This window comes from Rhinoderma darwinii, chromosome 9 (assembly GCF_050947455.1).
Source record: "Rhinoderma darwinii isolate aRhiDar2 chromosome 9, aRhiDar2.hap1, whole genome shotgun sequence".
NCBI classification, from domain to species: Eukaryota; Metazoa; Chordata; class Amphibia; order Anura; family Rhinodermatidae; genus Rhinoderma; species Rhinoderma darwinii.
In genome coordinates, this window is record NC_134695.1 from 93,976,070 (window position 1) to 93,999,846 (window position 23,777).

The 23,777-nt window shown below is 43.9% G+C and overlaps 2 protein-coding genes across 6 annotated transcripts in view; one reads left to right on the forward strand and one right to left on the reverse strand.

Annotated features, from left to right (window-relative positions):
- The window catches only part of LOC142661214 (blastomere cadherin-like), a 63,808-nt gene extending 61,361 nt beyond the window's left edge, over window positions 1–2,447 (forward strand). For all 4 annotated transcript variants that reach the window (XM_075838555.1, XM_075838554.1, XM_075838553.1 and 1 more), the window contains 3 exons: window positions 1,016–1,152; window positions 1,410–1,545; window positions 2,255–2,447. In XM_075838555.1, coding sequence (XP_075694670.1) covers window positions 1,016–1,152; window positions 1,410–1,545; window positions 2,255–2,344 — 363 coding nt within the window. In that variant the 3' untranslated portion in view covers window positions 2,345–2,447. The remainder of the gene's footprint in view (window positions 1–1,015; window positions 1,153–1,409; window positions 1,546–2,254) is intronic.
- A 57-nt stretch (window positions 2,448–2,504) lies between these two features.
- DRC4 (dynein regulatory complex subunit 4) lies at window positions 2,505–16,235 on the reverse strand. Of its 2 annotated transcripts, none has more exons than XM_075838557.1 (11): window positions 16,146–16,235; window positions 12,285–12,386; window positions 11,888–12,085; window positions 10,213–10,419; window positions 9,582–9,636; window positions 8,985–9,190; window positions 7,587–7,754; window positions 5,838–5,924; window positions 4,459–4,668; window positions 4,306–4,371; window positions 2,505–2,866 (listed from the first exon to the last, which is right to left on the reverse strand). In XM_075838557.1, the coding sequence occupies exons 2-11, from the start codon at window positions 12,297–12,299 to the stop codon at window positions 2,717–2,719; spliced, it is 1,362 nt and encodes a 453-aa protein (XP_075694672.1). In that variant the 5' UTR covers window positions 12,300–12,386; window positions 16,146–16,235; the 3' UTR covers window positions 2,505–2,716. The 2 variants fall into 2 exon arrangements, with proteins under 2 accessions (XP_075694672.1, XP_075694671.1); XM_075838556.1 differs by lacking the exon at window positions 16,146–16,235 and adding an exon at window positions 13,895–14,001 and having other exon boundaries at window positions 2,506–2,866.
- Window positions 16,236–23,777: the final 7,542 nt, after the last annotated feature.

The following is a 23,777-nucleotide window of genomic DNA, read 5'->3' on the forward strand; positions in this document are numbered from 1 at the left end:
ACTACGGTCATGTGCATGAGGCCTAAGACTTTTTCTAGCACTACGGATTGATTTTAACTCTTGAGTGACAGCTGCAGTCCACAACATTGCATGCAACTCAATGTTTTCATTTGGATGGCAGCTGTATCTCAAGATCAAATATCCATTAGTAGCGCTACAAAAAGTCTAGGTATAGCCCTGGCCTAATAGAACAGGGCAGATGCGGGAAAGGAAATCACCCACCGTTCCCCATCATCAGACACAATGATTAACCCCCAATAAGATGTATATATTAACCCTTTCGCTGCCAGGGGTTTTCCTACTATAAACATTTCTAGCATATTGATTGGATATTCCAGAAATAAGTGGTTCCAAAAATGGGGGTGTCCCAGCCCAGTGGGTGAAGGCCTGAACTTGGTTAAAAGGGTTATTTGGGGGACCAAAAAGTAATATCCATGCAGTCACTGCAGTATGTGAGTACACTCGCTAATATACATTCCCGTCGCACTGATTATGAGATTTTAATAGATTTTTATAGCGCTGGCACAGTCTTCCTTCAGAACGACACAACTCTTTGTCATGTGACCGACCCCGCTGTACTCTATATAATCACTGTACTACAGCTTGTACATAGAGTACATCGGGGCTGGTCACATGACGAAGAGTTGTGTCGTCAGCAGCAGCCCCCGGCAGCGCTATAGAAATCTATTCAAATCTCATAATCAGCGTGACGGGGGACCAGAATGTATATTAGCGAGTGTACTCACCCCACATAACCCCTTTTAAAGGTTTATACCGTGTTCAAATCTGTCTGTGTGATCATCAGTAGCGCTCATAACCAGACTAATCATCAGATCGGGGCAAAAAATGGCGTCATGCGTAAGCAGGTTTAGGGGATTGCGGTTTATGCAGTTACCGAATATATAAATGTAGACTCGCTGTGGGCTTTTTGTGGTCAGTAGAGATTAGGTTTGGCAGAATATTAGATATAAGAACAATAATAAACGTCTTCTACTTCTATAATTGTGTCTTAAAGGAAATGTCGGGGGGCAGTGACAGCCTGCTGAGCACACATGTCCTAAATACAGCACAGGGGATTCCTGCTAAAGGCCTGACCATTACCTTGTCCAAGCTGGACGCCAGCCAAGCAAGATGGATACAAGTGAGCAGAAGGTGAGTGCTTGACCGCGGGAGAGGTACAACTGTCACGTCCTTATTATGAAGAGTGGAGCAGCGTCTCACAGAAAGCTATAACCCCTATATCGTATTCCAGTAATTGAAGATGCTTTAGATAAGAATATGAGATGCATTATCTTACTTCACTATTCATATGTGAAAAAAACATTTAGTTTCTGAGCAAATCGAGAGAACTTTTGTATTCAATTCCGTTTTTTTTCTGGAAACTTAGACTTGAATCTTTCTTCTTTCAGCGTCACTAATGAGGACGGCCGCTGTCCTGGTCTCCTGCGAGGGGAACCTCTTACTGCCGGGACTTTCCAGTTACGCTTTGATACTAAGGACTACTGGAAACAAATGCAACAGGACAGTTTCTACCCTTATGTGGAGGTATGTGCTATACTTATATAATAAATAGAAAAGCAGAGGGGCCCTTGATATCCAGATTACATAAACTGTTCTTGAACTTTCTTCTGTGACAGCGGAGTTCTCCTTTGTGATTGGCTGCGGGACTGTATTGACAGGAGAAATATACAGGGGTAGAAGGATTAGGTTAACGCCTACTACACCTAATGTGTTGGAATGTGACCCTCCCATGGAAAAGCCTAAGGGTATGTTCACACGGCTTATTTTCGGGCCTTAAACTGCCGAGAATCGGAAGCAGAACGCCTCCAAACATCTGCCCATTGATTGCAATGGGAAAAACTGTGTTCTGTTCCAACGGGGCCGGTTTTTTACGCGGCTGTTTTGAAAAACGGCCGTGTAAGAAAACAGCCGAGAAAACGAAGCGCAGGTCACTTCTTGGGCCGTTTTTGGAGCGAAAATTGCCAGTGGCTTAAAAAACGTCTGAAAATCAGGAGCTGTTTTCCCTTGAAAACAGCTCCGTATTTTAAGACGTTTTTGAGTTTGCGTGTGAACATACCCTGACACATCTCTCACTAGCCTTGTAACGTATGTGAGAGCCCCTCAGAGCCCCTATACAGCAGCATATAACCCTGACTGAGGCCTAAAACCTGTAAAAGAGAACATCCAATCTGACTTATCTGCGCGTTTGCTAATATAAAACTTAAATAGTTTTCCCAATCTTCTTATTCTACAGGTTGTTTTCACCATCACAGACCCAAAACAGAAGTACCACGTCCCACTCTTGCTGAGTCCGTTCTCGTACACCACCTACAGGGGGAGCTAATGGTGTACATATATAGCTCCTCCTGTTATTCTGGCGTTGCCTATATAAATCACTGAACCTGTATCCAGATACAACCTCAATAAAAGTCATTGTGTTATAGTAAGTGCATATGACGGGTCAAATAAACAAAAAAAAGTTACTTACAATCAGGTACACTGAGGCCATCGCCTAGAAATAAAGACACAGTGCAGATTTATTTTTTCTATAGTCGATAGAATATTTAGTGTCTTTTTAAAATGTTAGAAAGTTTGAGGTTTTGTTTTAAAAATAAATACGTTCTACAACCTCCATGTGCAAATGTTGATCAGTAAGGACAGTGCAGATCAGATGATTCATCGTTCTTACTGATCGAAAGAATAGGTGTGTACAGCTTTAAGTGCTGGCTGCTACCAGGCCCGCTGGCCCTTGCCCAAAGGTCTGCCCAGGACCCAAGCTCTCCAGAGGTTTAAATCCCAGCTCTTCTACAGGGATGCCGAACGCCCTCATCTTGGCTTCGTATGTCCGGAGGAGGTCGTTGTGTGCCTGGAAATGTGATGCAATAAAAGTTTTCAGTAAACTGGGATGACATTTTAGAAATAAATCGTCTGATATAGTAGCGGGTGGTGCTGTCAACAGTCCCATTAACATCTATAGCAAGTACTTGCACACTCACAGGGCCAACTCTCCAGCCGGGAACTCGATTCCCCTTGTTACCAGTAACCATGGGGGTCCCAGAGATCAGCCTCCCACCTATTTAACTTTTATGTTCTGTCTAACTGACAGGTCACAAGGGGAAAAAAATGGTTGACGTGTAACCAAAAGGGAATTTGTCACCAGCTGAGGTTCTTTTAACATTAGGTCACCTGTATAATTAGCAAACCTGAGGCAGTGGACACAACTGACCCCACTAAGGAGCCCTCCTACAGTATCAATAAATGGGCCCTGGACTCCTCAGCGGTACAATTATTTCCAGCCTCCTGGTTGGCTGTTCAGGAGGCAGATAAGTGTTTCAATTGTGCCCTCTAGTTTAGCTTTATTAGGACCTCTTGCCCAGTCATATGTTCCCTTTAAAGGTAACCAGTCACCTCCATTTTGGCTCCCAAACCACTCACACTGGCATGTAGAGGAAAGTCACGTAAATTGCGACCAAAGAATTTCTGTGCCGTATGTAAATTGGGTGATCCACGGCGTCACGGCGTCTGCCCCTCAGCCTCCATTCCATTCCGTCTCCAGCCTTTTGACTGACATCTCTGTTCTCTCCGATTTCTTGCCCGTTGCTTCTGAAATCTCGCAAGACGAGTGCGGGAGCATTCACAGTAGTTTTGTTGAAGCCAAACTTATGTACAGGGTGGTTATACAGCGCAGCTGCCGAAAAACGGATCAGTGCGCACACGCAAATTTCTGTGGGCAGATCCGAGCAGTCAGTCAATCAACTTGCTGGGGGCGTAGTTGGTTCCCTAACTCATGCATATGCTGGACTCTTCCTCAGGATGAAATGCACAGTGGACGCCGATCGCCTAATTTACATACGGCGTGGGAACGATTTGATCGCAATTGACAAAAGGTATCGCGCACAGTTTATAAAAAGAGACGCTGAGAATCGACTATCATTCTTTTTCTCTACATTACAGTGTCAGAAGTTTCCTTGTTCACACAGTGCAGATTTTGCCTGTATTTTTTTATGCCAAAACCAGGAACGTAACCTAAACAGGAGAAATATATAAAGGATCTTCTCTTGGATTCAATTCTGGTTTTGGCTTAAAAAAATTGCACGCAAAATCTGTGCTGTGTGAACAAGGACTAAGCAAATATAATCTAAAATTAATTCAGACTCTTCCCATCTCTCATGTTCTAATGAGTAATGGATGATGGTCTATGAGTTGTGAGAACTATTGTGTAAGCCTTCAGACTAGGGACGGGTGTGAGTCTATTGTGTGTAATGAGCGTGCGTCACAGGTACTCCCACTGCGATGAATCCTTACCTTGCACACTCTTGCCAGTTCGTACTGCAAATCCTTAATGGCGTTATTCTTGCTGTCTAACACATCCTGTGTGGGAAAAAGAAAAGATAACTCATTCATACATAAGAAAAGCCATACACAATGTCCGTTCTACCCTGACCCAGCGTCTCATACCTCCAGCTTGCGGGTCACATTACTCAGGGAGATGGGGTCCAGGTTGGACGCTGCCAGCACCTCGTTGAGTTGCGCTTCCTTCTTCTCTAGAGTCTCTCCCAGCGCCTGTAACTTCCTTTCCAGCAGCAAGTTCTTAAAGCCGTTCTTCTGCTGAACCTCCTGAATCGCCGCGGTGAATTTATTGTACAGCTCATCTCGCTCGTCCTGGATCTATGGAGAAGGAAGGATCAAACTGAGGAAAGTAAGTAATAAAAACCAACGTGTACAAAATAATATTTATTATGGACAAGTTCTAATGTCATAAGCTGCACCTTCCATCGACTTGTACAAAAGGAGAAAGTATCGATCCACTACATGCAGCCCCTGCTTGGCCGTTACTGGCAGTATGAATAAATAATCTTTATGGAGTAATAAATGCTGAGCACATCAGTGCGAATGATCCCCCTCTGTTACTCTACAGAAGGGGGTCAGGAACCCTCAGAACTCCAGCTGTTGTAAAACTACAACTCCCAGCATGCTCTGACAGCCAAAGGCTTTATTATTCCAGCCAAAGGCTGCCAGGGCATGCTGGGATTTGTAGTTTGACAACAGCTGGAGTGCCGAAGGTTGCTGACCCCTCCTCTATGGGCATACACTACTCATTAAATGGGTTGTCCATGATTAAAAAAACACGGCTGCTGTCTTCCAAAAATAGTGGCTCACCTGTCCACAGGTTGTGTGTGATATTGCAGCTCAGCTCCATTCACTTTAAAAGGGTGATCCGACTTGTAAATTTGTTTAAAAAAACAGCTGCAAATGTAAGAAAACAAAAAAAGTACTCACCTTTTCTTTCCCTTGTCGATGCAGCGCGGATGCTCCCGCGGACATCCTGGTCGTTGATTACAAGCGGCCAGTATGTGACTGCTGCGGCCAGTCAGAGGACTTAACGGTCACGTGCCTTATTCCTGGCATCGCCACTCAGCGATGGGAGACATGATGCCAGGAGCACACCAAGGGACTGCTGAGCCCTCTGATTGGCTATAGCGGTCACATGCTGGCCGCTTGTAAACAAAGACCAGTTGGACTGATGGTGCGCCGGTGCTGAATCGCTGGGGGAAAGAAGAGGTGAGTGCTGATTCTTCTTTTGTTTTATCAAATTTGCATCGGTTTTTAAAAAAAACTTTCACAAGTCAGATAACCCCTTTAATATAGCGGAGCTGCAATACCACACACAACCCATGGATAGGTGTGGCACTGTTGCGAAAGCAGCCATGTTTTTCTAATCCTGCACAACCCCTTTAAAAGTTCAAGGCAAAAAAAATACAAGCATATGACAGCAGGCTGCAACTCTGCGTATAGAATGCCACAGCACACTCCTTGGCTTAGGAGCTCACACTCACCTTTTGGAATCTCTGTACTAATACTTCATGCTCCCATTTAAGATCATTTAGCTCTTTCTCTGTAGATTTCAGACGTGATTTTGTACTCTGCAGGGAAACAGAAAACAATTATAATCATTTATTTATGAGCTGCACGGAGAGTGACAGAACCCGGCTTATGAAGTGACAAGAGCTGGATATACAGTGATTAAATCCTCACTGCTCTCATACATGTATACAGATTATATATTCATGTATAATTCATGGTAGATGGAGGTGGCCACTTATTACACACAGACACGAGGGATGTGCAGTAAAAAGTTCACCTGAACGTATTTCAAAGCAGGAAACGTTAAATAATTTTTTATTAAAATAAACGTATTTGTAAAGTAGCCGAGGCAATGATGATGATGATAATATATTAGGATATTGCTATTTATGCAATTCCCCAATATATGGTTGGTCACAGGTGATCTAATACTTTTAGATTTTTAACTTGCACCTGCATGTTTAGCTGCCTGGTAGCAGTAGACATTTCCATAAGGCTGGGTTCACACGACCACATTAACGTCCGTAATGGACGGACGCATTTTGGCCAGAAGTCCCGGACCGAACTCACTGCAGGGAGCCGGGCTCCTAGCATCATAGTTATGTACGATGCTAGGAGTCCCTGCCTCTCTGCAGGACAACTGTCCCGTACTGTAATCATGTTTTCAGTACGGGACAGTAGTTCCACGGAGAGGCAGGGACTCCTAGCGTCGTACATAACTATGATGCTAGGAGCCCGGCTCCCTGCACTGTGTTCGGTCCGGGACTTCCGGCCGAAATACGTCCGTCCATTACGGACGTTAATGTGGTCGTGTGAACCCAGCCTTACTATGAAGCAATTGCTTGTTGACACATACATAATACCAGGCCAAACCTATGTAAGGCTGGAGTTATAGAACATGGGGCCTTGGGCAACAAGAAGAACTCCCCCGCTGGCCATTTTTAGACAGTTTCTCTCTTAATTTCAGCCCATATAATACCATATATTGCCCAAATAACATGCAGCATCCAAATTATAACCCCATTAAAGGAAACCTTTCTCTAGCCCATACATGTGGAGCTGAGGGCACCATGTAATAGGCACTGCTGCACAAACCTTGTGTCACATTAAACTATGTTTCTAGCCTCCTCCGTTTTTTAGATATCGGTGCCGTTATATTTGGCGCCCCATATGTAAATTACCCCATGTACTGTCTATGGGGCTTTTCTTTTCTTGGAAAGGGCAAGGGGGCATGATACTTAGCGCTGTTAAATCAGCTACGGGCAGTGTGAGAGTGGCTTGTGCGGTGTGATCGCTCTCGCGAGATCACACAGTCTTTTCTTCATTGTCTGACAAGAGCTGGAGAGAGGGGAGCGTGCGCATGTGAATTCTTCTCTTCTGTTCTGTAGCAGCAGCGTCAGAGCTGGGCGCATGCGCACTCTCTCCTCCTCTTATCAGATAAGAATATAGCAAACCTAAAAATAAAAGCTCTAAAAATCCATTATACATAGACTGCACAGGCTGTATATGGCTGACCAGGGACCAGCATGTACTAACAGTGGGATTTTCATCAAGACGGACACCCTATTGAGCCGATCAGAATGATATTAAACTAGTGAGGATACATACATAGGGGATTCCAGCGTGAAATGATGTGTCCCATGTGTGACTGAATTGGAGCCTGGAGAAAAATGACAGCCGCACAGTCACAGTACATTACACAGACCGGTTAAGGGACTTACTGCAAGAGACGTCTTGTCTTTTTCGTAATTGGCTAGCTGTCTCTGGAGTTCGGCCACCTCCTCGTGGGCCTTCTGTAGGGGCTCAGTGAGACGACGGTTTTGTAGCTGGAGGTCCGCCATCTCTTTCTCTAACCGGTCTTCCTTTTTCCGCATCTCGTCCATCTGCTCCTGTAATGTGGGTCATATAAAGAGCTGTAACTATGATGGAATCTTATCATTAAGCATCAAGCAAAAATTATCACAAATGGGAAAACTAGATAAGTGGATAGTTTGGTCCACAGCGATCTCCACCATAAACATGTCTCGGCTAAAGGCCCTTTAACACGGGCCAGTAACCGGGCAACGAGCATTTATATGAACGCTAGTTCCCGATCATTGTCGTGTGTAAACAGGGCAACGATCAGCCGATGAACGAGAAAAAGCTCCTTCATCGGGTGATCGTATCGTCTATGCAACATGAAATATTATCGTTGTCGGCAGCACATCTCTCTGTAAACAGGAAGATGTGCCGCCGACATGATAGAAATGTATGGGGACGAGCGATCGCAGTAGCTCCTTGTGAAAGGAGCAAGCAAGCGCCGATCAACCAGCTGTCTTGTTGATCGACACTCGTTCACACGGCCCATGTGGGGACGTGTAAGAGGACCCTTAATGAGCATGAGTCAGCACATGAAATAAGTCATCACCTGACACGTCTCATCTTGCCACCTCATAGCGCCACTTCTCTTGAGAGAAACAATAGAAGAGGGCAGATAAAATCTAACTTCTCTCTCTTCTGCTTTCATTAGGATATGTTCACATCTGCGGCGGAGGCTCCGTTACCGTAGACAATAGCGCAGCATGCTACGCTATTGTGTCCGGTAAAATCACAAACACCCCGATGAAAAGCCGACGGAGCCCATTAAAGTCAATGGGCTCCATCGGCATCTGTTGGGCAACGGAACCGTTGGTACTGTCATTCCCTTGTTCTGCTCCTCTGACGGAGGAGAACAACGGAACACACCAACGCAGGTGTGAACCCAGCTTTGCTCCACTCCGCCTTTCTTGGGAGATATATAGCCATCCTGTAATAGTCTATGGGCCAACCATGTGTATCTCAAGAAAAGCCAAGTGCGGCTGAGGGGAGCCAATCAAACATCTATGGCATAGCCTAGTGACATACTATAGATGCACGTGGTGGTGACTCCTTTAAGGTGTAACATCAAAAATCCAAAATAAATCTGCAAAATACCTACAATTAGGTTGTCACGGTGGTGAGCACCAGCAGACGGAGGTCTACAAGTCTGTCCCTTCCAGGCCATCATCCTGGCAAAGTGACCAGGTTTCTACTAAATACTGCAAAGACAATCTGCCATACGATATCACTCACCACTACGGAGGCTTTCTTGCTTTAGATACCTTAAGTGAGTTGATTAGAGCCAAGTTATTGAGTGTGATGTCATTGTAATAGTTCTTGATGTCACTGAAGGCCTTCTCGTGGTTTTTCATCAGAGTATTGATCTGTCCATTCTTCCTTTCCTCAACCTCATGAATTTCCGTCTTTCTACGGAGCTCTAGCTCGTCTCGCAACACGCGCATCTTCTTATCGTATTTGGACTCAATTTCTGCCGTGGGATTGGAGAGATCATAGAGTTACATCGATAGTGAAGATTACTCTTGAAGGGATTTGAAAAGGGAGTGAACCCCAAAATTGGTATAAAAGCCTAGTTCAAATGAAGTATGAATTAAGAGGTTGGCTGTCGAAAAACACTGTCTGCAGTTTCAGTACCCAAGTAGAGGCCGGATCACTCCTATGCAAGCAACTAGGATGTGGCATGTATTTTATGTTTATAATCCAGTCATACTACTTCATTACCTGCTGTACCCACAAATAAAAAGAGAACCGTGTTTTTATATCTCCCACCTCTTAGAGCAGTCTCCAATGGATGAGGGACCACACCAATAGGCAACATGGTGGCATGGAAGGGGGCACAAAGTTTAAAAGCCATGACTGACCTTTTACTTGTCTCTCAAAATCATTCCTTAGTCGTGTGATCTCTTCATCTTGTTTCTATAGAAAATAAAAATATAAACCAAAGACATTGTTAGACGATGGATACAAAAAATGTATACGGGGATGCTCACCATTGGAACATCCAAATCTGCATAGGGAATACAGTGTACTTCTCCATCTTGCTCTTCACAATACAATCGTGATGGTGTCTGCACTTGGGTGTATCTAATGGAGACCAGACCATTCACCTTGGTCACGTGGGCAGAATCAGCAATAAGTGAAAACAGCCTATAAATTCCAATAACTGTCTAACCAGTGAACACAGCCTATAAATCCCAATAACTGTCTAACCGGTGAACACAGCCTATAAATCCCAATAACTGTCTAACAGGTGAACACAGCCTATAAATCCCAATAACTGTCTAACAGGTGAACACAGCCTATAAATCCCAATAACTGTCTAAGCGGTGAACACAGCCTATAAATCCCAATAACTGTCTAAGCGGTGAACACAGCCTATAAAACCTGATAACTGCAGGTTTTTGGTACATTCATAACCTCTGCAGCCAATTATTCTGTATAGTCTAGACGATGGGGTGTAAGTAAAAAATCACTGTTCACTTGTTTTCTTACCATCTTGATATTTTTCACCACCATCTCGTTGGCCAGCTCCTGCTCCTTGATCTCCACTCGTAGACCCCGCATATCTTTGCGTAACAAGCTCTCTTGTGTGTGATTGTCTTTCTGTGCCAGCTTCATAGTGACGCTGCCCTCTGCTTTCAGCTCTGAAATGTTGTTCTGGTGCTCGTATAACAGATGTTTTACTTTCTGTTTGTATACCTAAAGCAAGAGATCGAAAACCTGAGGTCAAGAACAAGTGTCAACCATATGCCCTAATACAAAATCAGGTGCAGATCATATGTCATTTCCCTGTCCGCATATAGTGATTAGGGGGAAAAGAGTTTTCATTGTTCTCAAGAGCGGTTTGTCAATGGAAACAGTCAACAAGCTGGTTGACAGACACGCCCACAACAGCCAAGCTGAGCTCATATAATGTAGAAAGACAGTATTTCCTACATCTGATTATTGCACAGTGCCTGGTGTAAAGATTGCATTTCCCAGAAAGCTTTGTGCAGACAATGAGCCAGTAAAGAATGCTGGTAGATTTCAGCTCTGAAGCCTGCAGAATTGTGAATGCAGCTATTAAGTATACTACATACCCTTTAAGTTACTGGTAGCATTAGGCTTCTTAATGTTTTAGGATTCGATGAACACAAGTTTATTCATTAGTTTGGTCAAAAGAATAATGTCCTGAGGGAGAAGTAGATTATGATAAATGACATGTTGGCTTCATAGGCCTGGAATTAAATACTGCCTCAGGGAAGTTCCTTCGTTTCCTGGAAAATGCTGACTTAATGGAGAAGGACTCTCTGTCCCTGCGGTTTCTCAAGACCCAGAACAAACATCAGCAAGGTAAGCAGTGTGACGTCTTTGTATGAAACGGCCTACGCTACAGGCAACAACCGATGTTACATCATACGATAAGGCAAGTAGCATCTGGAAGACACTCATAAGCCCAAACCTTGAATGGAAAGAGTGACGAGAGTCAACGAGAATGGACACACCCTACATATTGTATTTGCCTTATACCCCTGCAATAATCTTCATCTTCATCAGCCATACCTGCAACACATTGGCAGAGCGCTCCTACCTGAGGATGAGCCCCGCTGTCTGGGGTCAGTGACTCGGTTTATTACAAGGACAGATCCTTTCAATGAGCCCCATACAAGGGGCCAGACATTAGGATTCTGTCAGCAAATACCATTACAATCCCGCCATGTCTGCCATTCAAAACAAGGATCCGATCCTATGGTTGTTCCCCCTGTCCCTGCAAATATGGTCACCATCCTAAAAGTGTCCTCAGGCAGATCAGGGGCATATTGATAACCATATCGTCAGCTTCAAGAAGAGGCAAAAATATTTAAATCGAGCTCAGGTGCCCACGTTTACTGCCCATGCATTTTGAGAGGGAATACAATTTGTAACAATTCACTTTTGCGTTAACGGACAACCCCTAATTTTTTTAACTAAATGAGTGTTCTGACTACGACTACATTACACAGCACCCCTTCAGATGAATGAGAGGGCATGTAATATACAAGGTCAGACAAGCTTGCCAGGAGGCTCTCTGCTCTGAATAATAGATGGAGGACCCCCTGCTCTATATTATCCGTGTGCCATGACAGGGCATATTGTGAGAGGTTCTCCTAATGGAACAACCCCTTTATTTCCCTGGTCATGTTCATACCTTGATCTCAACCTGATGTCTCTCCTCTGCCTCCTCCATCTCACGGTCCTTGTTACGGAGCTCGGATTTCTTCTCTTCCAGCTGGCGGCGGGTGATCTCCCAGAAAGTGTGGATCTTGTCTCTTTCCAGTTGGAAGTAGTTTCTCTCCTCGCGTTCTCGGTCCAGCTCCTCCCGCAGACGCCCTATGTGATCCTCCAGCTAAGGTAAAACACCATACTATCAATTATATGTCACATGTACCTCATACACCAGACAAGGGCAGGGGGATAAGACACTACGGGGCAGCTATGACCACAAGATCCCACCCGTAAAGTGATCATTGAGTGATCATTGGTCTATCAGGTCATAGTCCATCGACTCATTCCCGTCAGTCAGTCCTGCAGCCTGTCCCCTTTACCTGTTCTTTGCTCATTTCTTCAATGGCCAATCCATCCACCAGCCCAGGGCTCTTCTTGCCCTTGGCGGACTTTTTCTTCTGTGGGGCTTTCTTTTTCGGCGGCTGATAAACAGAGCACAACACGTCACAGAGAGTCCCTGCCATACACTGCAGGACATCAATACCACTAGACTGACTCCAGAGATTTTTTAGATTTAAAGGTTAATTGCGATGAGAAAAACATGGCTGTTTTCTTCCAGAAACAGCGCCACTCTTGTCCATAGGTTGTATGCGGTGTTGCAGCTCAGCCCTATTCAAATGGAGGGGATGAGCTGCAATACCAGATATAGCCCATGGACAAAAGTGGTGCTGTTTCTGGAAGAAAACAGCAATGATTTTCTCATCTCAATTAGCCCCTTTAAAGGATTTCTATGAAATAAAAAAACAACCACATGACAAGAGAAGTTTAAGGTTCCCCTATGGGAGGGGTCTGAAATCATGCAAACCAATAATAAGCAATCAGATGTAATCTGCAGTGGGACCTGGCAGCAAGTGTTCAAATTCCATACAGCGCCACCATAGGGGAAATAATGCATTACATGGTGCCCATTGAAATCACACCTGTGTTGGGTCCTCCATCTTTGTAGCCGCTCCAGTGAATTGATGGGAGGTTTTAATACGAGACTCCCCTAAAAAATGCCCTAATAGGATATTCTAAAATGGGTTTTCCAAACTAGATACCCCTTTAAAGCCTGATTGGTGAAGGTCTGACCACTGGGAGCCCCACGATACAAGAAACGGGGCGCCCTGTTACTGGAGGACAGGTGACCATGCCCGTGCCGTCACTAACCATTAACCTCTATGAGAGATGACAAAATAGACACGTTCTTAAAAACTGTGGGGGTCCCAGCTGTCAGACCCCCACTGATCAGAAAGTAATATCAAATCCACAGGTCTTAAACGTTATCCGTGGAGAAAACCCCTCAACATCTCAGCACGCTGCAGTTCTGACCCATATTTTACATGACCGATCATTAAAATACCCCGTTATTTATACCTATACAGTAAAATTCCATTAATCCGGCATCTATGGGACCAGATCGGTGCCAGATTATCAGATTTTCTGGATTATCACACATGACAGAAAAGTATATAAAACTAATATAAAGGGTAGAGAATCATATTTTCCAGAAGATCACATTTTCTGGATTATCAAATGCCGGATTAAAGGAATGTCACTACATTCTTACTTTTACCATTACCTCACTGGCCATCCTGTCATTATAGGGGGGAGTGCTCTTTAAATAAATCAAATATTGCCATTTTGCATCAAATCTTGTCAGATTCACTAATATAGTCTAATGCCAATATCAGACCATGATACCTTATAATACAAGCTGTCTACCTATCATTATATGGGTGGTCATCCAGCTTTCCTAGGCTCCTGAATGTCACCACAGTATTAGGACATTACTAATATCAAGCTTGCAGCCTTTTAAGGGGGAGGGGTGATGATAATATATAACAGTGTCCCTTTAAGCAAAGCCATGTAGAAACGACGCAGCTATAGAAAGCATGAGCCCCCCGTTTATAAGGGGGGCGCTGCATGTCACGGCTGAGCCCCCACTCACCATTTTGGTCCCTGTTTCTTTCCCTCGGATACAAAGTAACACCGTCTCCTGGCAACAAAGTCTCGCAAGATTTCACGTCAGCACTTCCGGTTTGTGCGCGGTTGCCATGGAGACCGTGTACACAGTAACCAGGCCCGAGGAGAGGGGCTGGAGCTGACAGTGGTCACTCAGGGGTCTGCCTGTAGATGGCAGCACTGCAGTGTCACTCTGTGGAGGCTACACAGTCTTGTCACATATATTATCATGATGTAAAGTATTAAAGGAGTTTTCTAATATTGAAAGGACATGTTATAAATACATAGTGGGGGTCCTACCACTGGGGAACCCCACCTGTCCTGAGAACAAGGGTGCAGTCCCAGTCGTCAGGCCTTTGTGGCATATTCTATAATTATGTGATGATTGTCTTTCAGGGAGGCCTGTGATGTACAATGATAAACATAGGCCGGGATTGAGAACTTGTTGGGAAAAATATAATAAAAATAATAAATATAAATATATATATATATATATATATATATATATTGGATTTTCATGTCTTTGTCTCCTCGTGTTGGCGACTTTAGCACGGTCTGCCTAAATCTCATTTGATATCCATGCTGGATCTTATTGGCGTTTCTTCCAAAATAAAGTGATGTAACGAGAACAAGTAACAGCTGATCATCCAGTTTCACAGCTTCCCCTGAAAGTGACACCAAAGAGCCACCAGGGCAGAGGGGATTACGCTATTTTTAACTGCTTCTTCCTCTGATGAATAAGTCATAGCGCCCTGACTTCCCCTTTAATTAATACAGACACATAGCAGGATGGCAGGCTTCTGAGCCTGGCAGGGCCCCAGCCGGGCGGACACATTTGGAATAGACGATTATTCCACTTATCCTACTTCTGTGGTTATGTCTGAATTATTCTGGTGGTTTTCCGTTTCTTTAACCCTTTCCTCACTGATGAGGGAATTTTTATGTTCATGTTTAGGGTTAAAAAATAAATGTTAACTACATCAGCCGCGGCCACTTGGTTACCCTCTTCCTTCCGTGTACTGCCGCCCCTGCACACATACAGTACATTGCTCTTTTTCACACAAAGAATGGGGGTCCCCTGTTTGCAGCAGCCCTAAATGCGCATTCATTCTTCATAAAGAGTGAGAGATATGGAAAACCGCTGAACAGGTCGAGGTGCGCCAGCGACAAGGCTGACAGCGCGCCGACATGTAGATCTGAGCATTTTTCAAAGTGACTTTTCATAAAAATAATTGGAGATTTCGTTAAATGATCTACTAAGAAACCTGGGTGGCAACCAAAATGTCCATCATGACGGCCTCACAGGGGTCATAGACTCCTGAATGGCAAATGCTTTAGGTAGATAGGAAAGATATATTGGTGTAGCTGCCAAAGAGACACGCTACACCACTTCTATGGGAGCCATTGGGATGGAGGTCAAGGGGGTCAATCACTACTCATTCCATCCCACCTAAAAAAAAAAAAAAGCTTTTTTAATTTTTGTTATGGCCAAGTTTCCTAAGAATAAGCCACTGACGTTCCTGTGAGTTTACTTGAGGATCCCAGTGTGTGCCAGGCTAGGTCTCATAGTGCCTGCCACAGAGATGCCCTAGACGACCCGTCACAGATGTAGCATCACTGAAAGTGAACTAGCCAGCTCCCGCTGATCCCATCAGCAGGCCCCCCATTATGAGGACATCGTCAAGGGGACCTGTCAGATAGATAGGATTGTCCAAACTGGACAATCCCTTTAAGAGGATCTGGATCTAAACAGCACTTCCCTAAAGAGCAGCTTCCTGTGGTTCTGGCTTCTGCCGCCCCCACATTGCTCCTGCTGTGATATTATGGATGACCAGCCAGGAGCTCATAATCAGAGAGGGGATGTGCAGCGGGATGGTGCTGCTAATCTATAAAAGCTGCATAACACCCAGACCCTGTGGTGACGAATTTAATGGGTTGGGGGAAAATGTGCATGGATCAGGATGGGGGAACCATTTTGGGTCTTCTCTGGGGCCCTCCATACTCAGTGTATGCCCCTGGTTTCATGAATACAGAAGATTTATGTGCATGCTGCTACAATGCCAGTCTACACGATAGTAACAGATAATGAACAGGAAGAAATATAGAAAGAAAAAGAGACTACTTGGCACATTTGGAGGTGGAGCATATGACCTTCGCTGCCCAGCAGTGAAGAGTTAAACCATGCCAGGCCCTGGAAAATCAGGTGATGACTGTGAAGATGAATTGTCAGCTCTCACCTCTCCCCGTGCAGCCAGCCCTTGTGACAACGTGTGATCAGACTCCTAATTCTGCCGGTTTCAGGCCCCAGATCCCCTCCCTAAGCCGAGCCACAATTATTCCTCCTTCTCATAGTCAAATATCTGCCCGGCTGTCAGATTGGTGGCTTCACATTAAAAATGCTTCGCTGATCATGATCCTGTTATAATGTGCCATCCACCCAGTCTATAGGGGCACATTTGTATTCAGCTGTCCTAGGCTGGATGTGCAATGTTTGGCGGTTGGCATAATAAGGATTTGCTTTCTAATGAAACTTCTGGGCTGAATCCCGACTCTAGGAGACAGAGTCACAGGGAGCCCCCTGTCTGCCCCACCGTCAACTTGACAAAGCATGTTTACATGGATCGCCATGGGCCCCCAAAGCCCAGTGGGCCCTGACATCTGCCCACTCTTGCCGGATGCTAGTGCAGCAATGAGCAGAGTCAAGCATTCTCTATCTTTTTGAACCATTGACCTTAAAAACTGCACATGTTGACATTTATCATCCCTATAATAGAGAATGGCCAGATTATAGAAGAGGCAAATCAGGCAGTTGCACTGGGGCACCCACTATCTAGGGCTGGGGGCTCAAACAAGCAGATTCTGCCCCTAGAGGTAGCCCCTGACGTCACTGTCCATTTATGGACAGTCTGGCTGCTCAGTTGGCAGCGTTTCGCAGACACAAGAATGTCAAGATTGGGCAACCCCCTTTTTAGATAGTGCCAAGTGCCCTCTGTAGATAATGCCACAGTGCCCTCTGTAGATAGTGTCGGTCCAGGAGAAGCCCCTGATGTCACTGTCCAAACAGAGGGCATTGTGGCATTATCTATAGAGGAGACTGTGGCATTATCTGCAGAGGACACTGCCGCATTATCTAGGGGGGGGGGTGACATTATCTACAGAGGGCACTGTGGCCTTAAACTATCAGGGTTCCAGAGGAGTCCATTTACCATGGAGAAAGCAGCTCCCTTGCAGCATTTGCAACTGAAGGGGCACGTTGCCCAGAATTGAACCTACCTGTAATCAACACTCAAAAGATACAAAAAGTCCTCTGTTTTGGAAAGAAGTTGATCCGTCATTTCTATGAACAATGGCCATTGTCAGCGCTGCAACCACCTGCGAGTGCCAAGACTCCACTCTTCCAAGGTCAACTTCCATTCCCCCCCCCCCCCATCACCCACTACTGTGTGTACTGGTCCAGTTATCGCTACTTGTACCACTCCACATTGACTGTAATATTCTCAGTGCATAGAGAAACACCCGCTAATTTAAAGGGGCAGTCTTCTTCACAGTAAAATACATGTTTTACTGCTGGCGAACTTATCAACAATGTATCAACAATAAAGATTCTGACGTGGATTTGCAAAAGAATCCGTGGCAGAAATCCGACACTGATCCCTCGAATCTGTGCCACGGATTTGCAGTTTTATCTGTCGAGGATCCGCACGCTGACTATCCCTATTTGAGAAGTGAATGCATTCAAAATTCAAGTGGATTTCATGCAGATTTCGGCGTCAGCGTTCGGATAAAAATTCTGCAGTGTGAATATATACAGTAGCTTAACCCCTTAAGGACGCAGCCTAGTTTTGGCCTTAAGGCTCAGAGCCCATTTTTCAAATCTGACATATTTCACTTTATGTGGTAAGAACGTCGGAATGCTTAAACCTACCCAAGCGATTCTGAGATTGTTTTCTCGTGACACATTGGGCTTCATGTTCGTGGTAAAATTTGGTCGATATATTCAGTGTTTATTGGTGAAAAATTGCAAAATGTAGAGAAAATTTTCAAAAAATTGCATTTTTCAAAATTTAAATGCATCTGCTTGTAAAACAGACGTTTATACCACCCAAAATAGTTACTAGTTCACATTTCCCATATGTCTACTTTAGATTGGCATCGTTTTTTGAACATTCTTTTATTTTTCTTGGACGTTACAAGGCTTAGAACATAAACAGCAATTTCTCATATTTTTAAGACATTTTCAAAAGCCTTTTTTTTAAGGTACCTCTTGAGTTCTGAAGTGGCTTTGTGGGGCCTATGTATTAGAAACCCTGATAAAACACCACATTTTAAAAACTAGACCCCTCAAAGTATTCAAAACAGCAGTTATAAAGTTTTTTAACCCTTCAGGCATTTCACAGGAATTAAAGCAAAGTGGAGGTGAAATTTGCAAATTTCATTTTTCTTGCTGAATTTCAATTTTATTCATTTTTTTTTCTGTAACAAAGAAGGTTTTACCAGAGAAATACTACTAAATATGTATTGTCCAGATTCTGCAGTTTTTAGAAATGTCCCACGTGTCTCTAGTGCGCTCATGGACTAAAACACAAGCCCCAGAAGCAAAGAAGCACCTAGTGCATTTTGAGTCCTCTTTTTTTATTAGAATATATTTTAGGCAGCATGCCAGGTTTGAAGAGGTGTTCAGGTGCCAAAACAGTAGGAATCCCCCAATAGTGACCCCATTTTGGAAACTACACCCCTCAAGGAATTCATTTAGGGTTGTTGTTACCATTTTGACCACACAGTTTTTTCACAGCACGTATTTGAATTGGGCTCTGAAATGAAAAAAATGTCATTTTTTCCAATAAGATGTGATTTGTGATCAAAATTTCTTATTTTCACAGGGAACAAAATACCCCATTTTGTTGCCCAATTTGTCCTTAGTGTGGCAATACCCCATTTGTGGTGATAAACTGCTGTTTGGGCCCATGGGAGGGCTCAGAAGGAAAGGAGCGCTATATGTTTGTTGGAGTCCAGATTTTGTTGGATTGGTTTTCGGGTGCCATGTCGCATTTGCAGAGCCTCAGAGGTATCAAAGCAATGGAAACCCACCAAAAGTGACCCCATTTTGGAAACTACACCCCTCAAGGAATTCATTTATGGTTGTTGTTAGCATTTTGACCACACAGTTTTTTCACAGCACCTATTTCAATTGGGCTGTGACATTAAAAAAAATGACATTTTTTCCAATAAGATGTAATTTTTTACCAAAATTTCTTATTTTCACAGGGAACAAAATACTCAATTTTGTTGCCCAATTTCTCCTGAGTGCATCAATACCCCATTTGTGGCAATAAACTGCCGTTTGGGCCCATGGGAGGCCTCAGAAGGGAAGGAGCGCTGTGTGTTCTTTGGAGTACAGATTTTGCTGGTTTGGTTTTCGGGTGCCATGTCGCATTTGCAGAGCCCCAGAGTTATCAAAGCAATGGAAACCCACCAGAAGTGACCCCATTTTGGAAACTACACCCCTCAAGGAATTCATTTATGGGTAATGTGACCATTTAGACTCCATAGTTTCTTCACAGAACTTATTTGAATTGGGCTGGGAATTAAAAAAAAATATATTTTTTCCAATAATATGTCATTTTAGCTCAAAAATTCTTATTTTCACAAGAAATAAAATACTCCATTTTGTTGCCCAATTTGTCCTGAGTGCGGCAATACCCCATTTGTGGTGATAAACTGCCGTTTGGGCCCATGGGATGGCTCAGTAGGAAAGGAGCGCTGTGTGTTCTTTGGAGTACAGATTTTGCTGGATTGGTTTTCGGGTGCCATGTCGCATTTGCAGAGCCCCAGAGGTATCAAAGCAATGGAAACCCACCACAAATGACCCCATTTTGGAAACTACACCCCTCAAGGAATTCATTTATGGGTGTTGTGACCATTTTGACCCCATAGTTTTTTCACAGAACTTATTTGAATTGGGCTGGGAATGAAAACAAAATTATTTTTTTCAAATAATATGTAGTTTTGGCTGAAAATTTCTTATTTTCACAAGAAACAAAATACCCCATTCTGTTGCGCAATTTGTTCTGAGTGCCGCAATACCCCATTTGTTGTGATAAACTGCCGTTTGGGCCCATGGGAGGGCTCAGAAGGAAAGGACCACCATTTGGCCTACTGGGGATTTTCTAGTGCGAAGTCATGTATGCAGAAGCCCCTGAGGTACCAGTACAGTTGAAACACGCAAGAAGTGACCCCGTTTTAAAAACTACACCCTTAAGGCATTCATATAGAGGTGTAGTGAGCATTTTGACCGGAGACCTACACCCCATAAACTGTAATGTGGGTTCTCCCGGGTATGGCAATACCCTACATGTGGCTGTTATCAGCTGCCTGGACACACAGCAGGGCCCAGAGGGGAAAGACGAGGGGGGATAAGCTGTGTGGAGTGCATCAGGGTAAGTAAAATTGGGGTCAATTATAAACCAAGGGATGTATGATAAATTTTAAAACACTTTCATACAGAGCTCTGGTTATTCGGGACACGTGTCACATTGATATATTGCGTCATGCATTATCGCCCTCTTATAGCAGACTTTGCACCTCTTTTGACTTTTTCCCTTCTTGCCAGTTTGGGGAACTTCCCCTGGAAAGTGTTGCCGCCCTGGTACGATGCGTGTGGCCCCGCTTCCAGAAGTCCTGGGTGCCCCCCCTTCTTGGTCCCTAAAGATTAGGTTCTTGATAATCACCTCTTGAAATTCCAGGAAAGTTCCCGTCTGGCCTGCACATCGACGTAGCACGTACGCATTGTACAAAGCCATCTGTATGATGTGCCCGGCCAGCTTCTTATACCACACCGCATGGCGCTGTAGGGCTTCAGGACTTGATCTGACAAGTCCATCCCTCCCATGTACCTATTGTAGCCCAGGATGCAGTCTGGTTTGGGGGTGGCCTTTCCTTCATATATCCTAAATCTGTAGGTATACCCTGATGCACTCTCACAGCTTATACATCTTCACGCCATACCTTGCCCTCTTACACGGCAGGTACTGGCGGAATTGAAGCCTCCCTTTAAAATGTACCAGGGACTCATCAATAGAAAAACACTTCTCGGGGGTGTATGCTTGGGAAAACCGGGCACTGAAACGGTCTAATAGGGGTCTCCGTTTATACAAACGGTCAAAACTGGGGTCATCTCGGGGTGGGCACGGCTCATTATCAGTATAATGTAAGAAGCGAAGTATTGCCTCATTTATTTATTTTTTTAGGTTCCAGTTCAGTTCTGAAGTTGCTTTGAGGGGCCCATATATTAGAAACCCCTATCAAATACCCCATTTTAGAAACTAGACCCCTCAAAGTATTCACAACAGAATTTAGAAAGTTTATGAACCCTTTAGGTGTTTCACAAAAATTTAGAGCAAAGTAGAGGTGAAATTTACATTTTTTTTTTGTCAGAAAATCCTCTTTATACCATTTTTTTTATAACACAAAAGGATTTATCAGTGAAACGCAACTTAATACGTATTGCCCAGATTCTGCAGTTTTGAGAAATATCCCACATGTGGCCCTCGGGCGGTAATGGACTGAAGCACCGGCCTCCGAAGCAAAGGAGCACCTAGTGGATTTTGAAGCCTCTTTTTTATTAGGCACCATGTCCGGTTTGAAGAGGTCTTGTGGTGCCAAAACATTGGAAACCCCCCAAATGTGACCCCAATTTGGAAACTAGACCCCTTGAGGAATCCATTGTAGTTTTCTTGGGGTGCATGCGGCTTTTTGATCAGTTTTTATTCTATTTTTAGGTGGCGTGGTGACTAAAAAACAGCAATTGTACGATTGTTTTTTTTTTCGTTTTTTTTTACAGCGTTCACCGTGCGCTATAAATAAAATATTCACTTTATTCTGCGGGGCGATACGATTGCGGCGATACCAGATGTTTATAGTTTTTTTTTATGTCTTATGGCGTTTGCACAATAAAATACGTTTTGTAAACAATCATTCACTTTTTGTGTTACCTTATTCTAAGAGCCATAACGTTTTTATTTTTCAATCAATAAAGCCGTGCGAGGACTTATTTTTTGCGTAACGAACTGTAGTTTCGATCAGTACCATTTTTAGGTACATGCAACTTTTTGATCTCTTTTTATTCCATTTTTTGGGAGGTGAAGTGACCAAACAATTGTGATTGTGGTACGGTTTATTATTATTTTATTTTACGGCGTTCACCGTGCGGGATAAATAATGAAATAATTTTGTAGTTCAGGCCGTTACGGACGCGGCGATACCAATTATGTATAGTTTATTTGTTTGTTTATATATTTTTATTAATAATAAAGGACTGATAAGGGAAAAAGGGGGATTTTTACTTTTAATACTTTTAAATCTTTTATTTTCTTATTTTTACACATCTTTTTTTAACTTTTTTTTTACTTTATTACTTTGTCCCACTAGGGGACATGAGGGCAGGAGGCTCTGATCGCTATTCTAATACACTGCACTACATGCGTAGTGCAGTGTATTAGAACTGTCAGCTACTCACTGACAGCAAGCATAGTGGGTCCTGACGTTGTCAGGACCCACTAGGCTTCCGTCTATGGCATAGCCGGACGCCATTGTTTGGTGTCCGGTTGCCATAGTCACCATCGCCGGCCGCTATCGCGTAGCAGGCCGGCGATGGCAGCTTAACCCCTAAAAAGCCGCGATCTCTATAGAACGCGGCTTTTAAGGGGTTAATCAGCGGGGACACAGCGATCGGTCCCCGCTGTAGGAGCTGTGACAGCTGCTGAACAAGACAGCAGCGTCACAGCTCCTGTATGTGTCGGGAGGACGGCCGAAACGGCCGTTACTCCCGAGACGTACTATTACGGCATGGAGCGCTAACGATACAGCTGCCATGACGTAATAGTACGTCAAGGAGCGGGAAGGGGTTAAGTACTGAGAGGATCTGTCACTAGTTTAGTAATGCCCAATCTCCTAGCTAATCTAATAGGCACGGTCACACTGATAATTCTAGTGAAAGTTGTGTCCCAAAAAGTTTATTCTTTTAAAGATTATGAGCTTATATCTAAATATGCAAATGAGGCTATATTAGAAAAATGGAGCTACCTCACAGCCTCTGATACTGTCCTATCAGCATGAAGCTACTTCACACAGTGTGAGAGACTGAGGCTGGAGGGAAGGGGGATCATATCAAATAGCCATATCTCGGGCTGTGGACCACCTAGAACAGCGGATCTGGTGGTATATGAAAGTTGAGATTCTAGAAGGATCTAGTTGTGAAACAACCGGAAAGATCACCAGTTGAAAACACAGTCGGGAATGGAAGCTGTATTCTATATGATTACGCTGTGTTGCTAGGCAGGGAACGGGGAGAAGCTGTATGATTGGACAGCGTCATACAGAAAACATTACACCAACCAGAGTGAAAAGAAAGAGTCACCTCCTATTTGGCTATTGGAGCCACATTAGCATATTTAGAAAAATGCTCATAACTTTGCAAATAATAAAAGTTTTTTTTAAACAAATCACACTGTAGTTATCAGCATCATAGCGCCTATTCGATTAGTTAGGAGATAGGGAATTAATAAACTGGTGACAGAGCCTCTTTAAAGTCTTCTCTCAATTTTTTAAAAATATTTGATTCAACAATTTCTTAGTCTTATCTGTTTCTCGGAAAGCTGGATGACAGCCACTATGGCTGCCAATGCGGCTCCAACAGGGGTTATTACCTTTACAGATCCCTGAATGGAGGTATCACTTCACAACTAGGCAGATATGCCAATGCCGGGTCAGAGGCTGCTGGGTGATCACCCCCATAAATTACAGCCATTTTATTTGTCACCCAGCTTTGCTAGACTCCTGACTGGCACATGATATGCCATGTTACAAAGCAA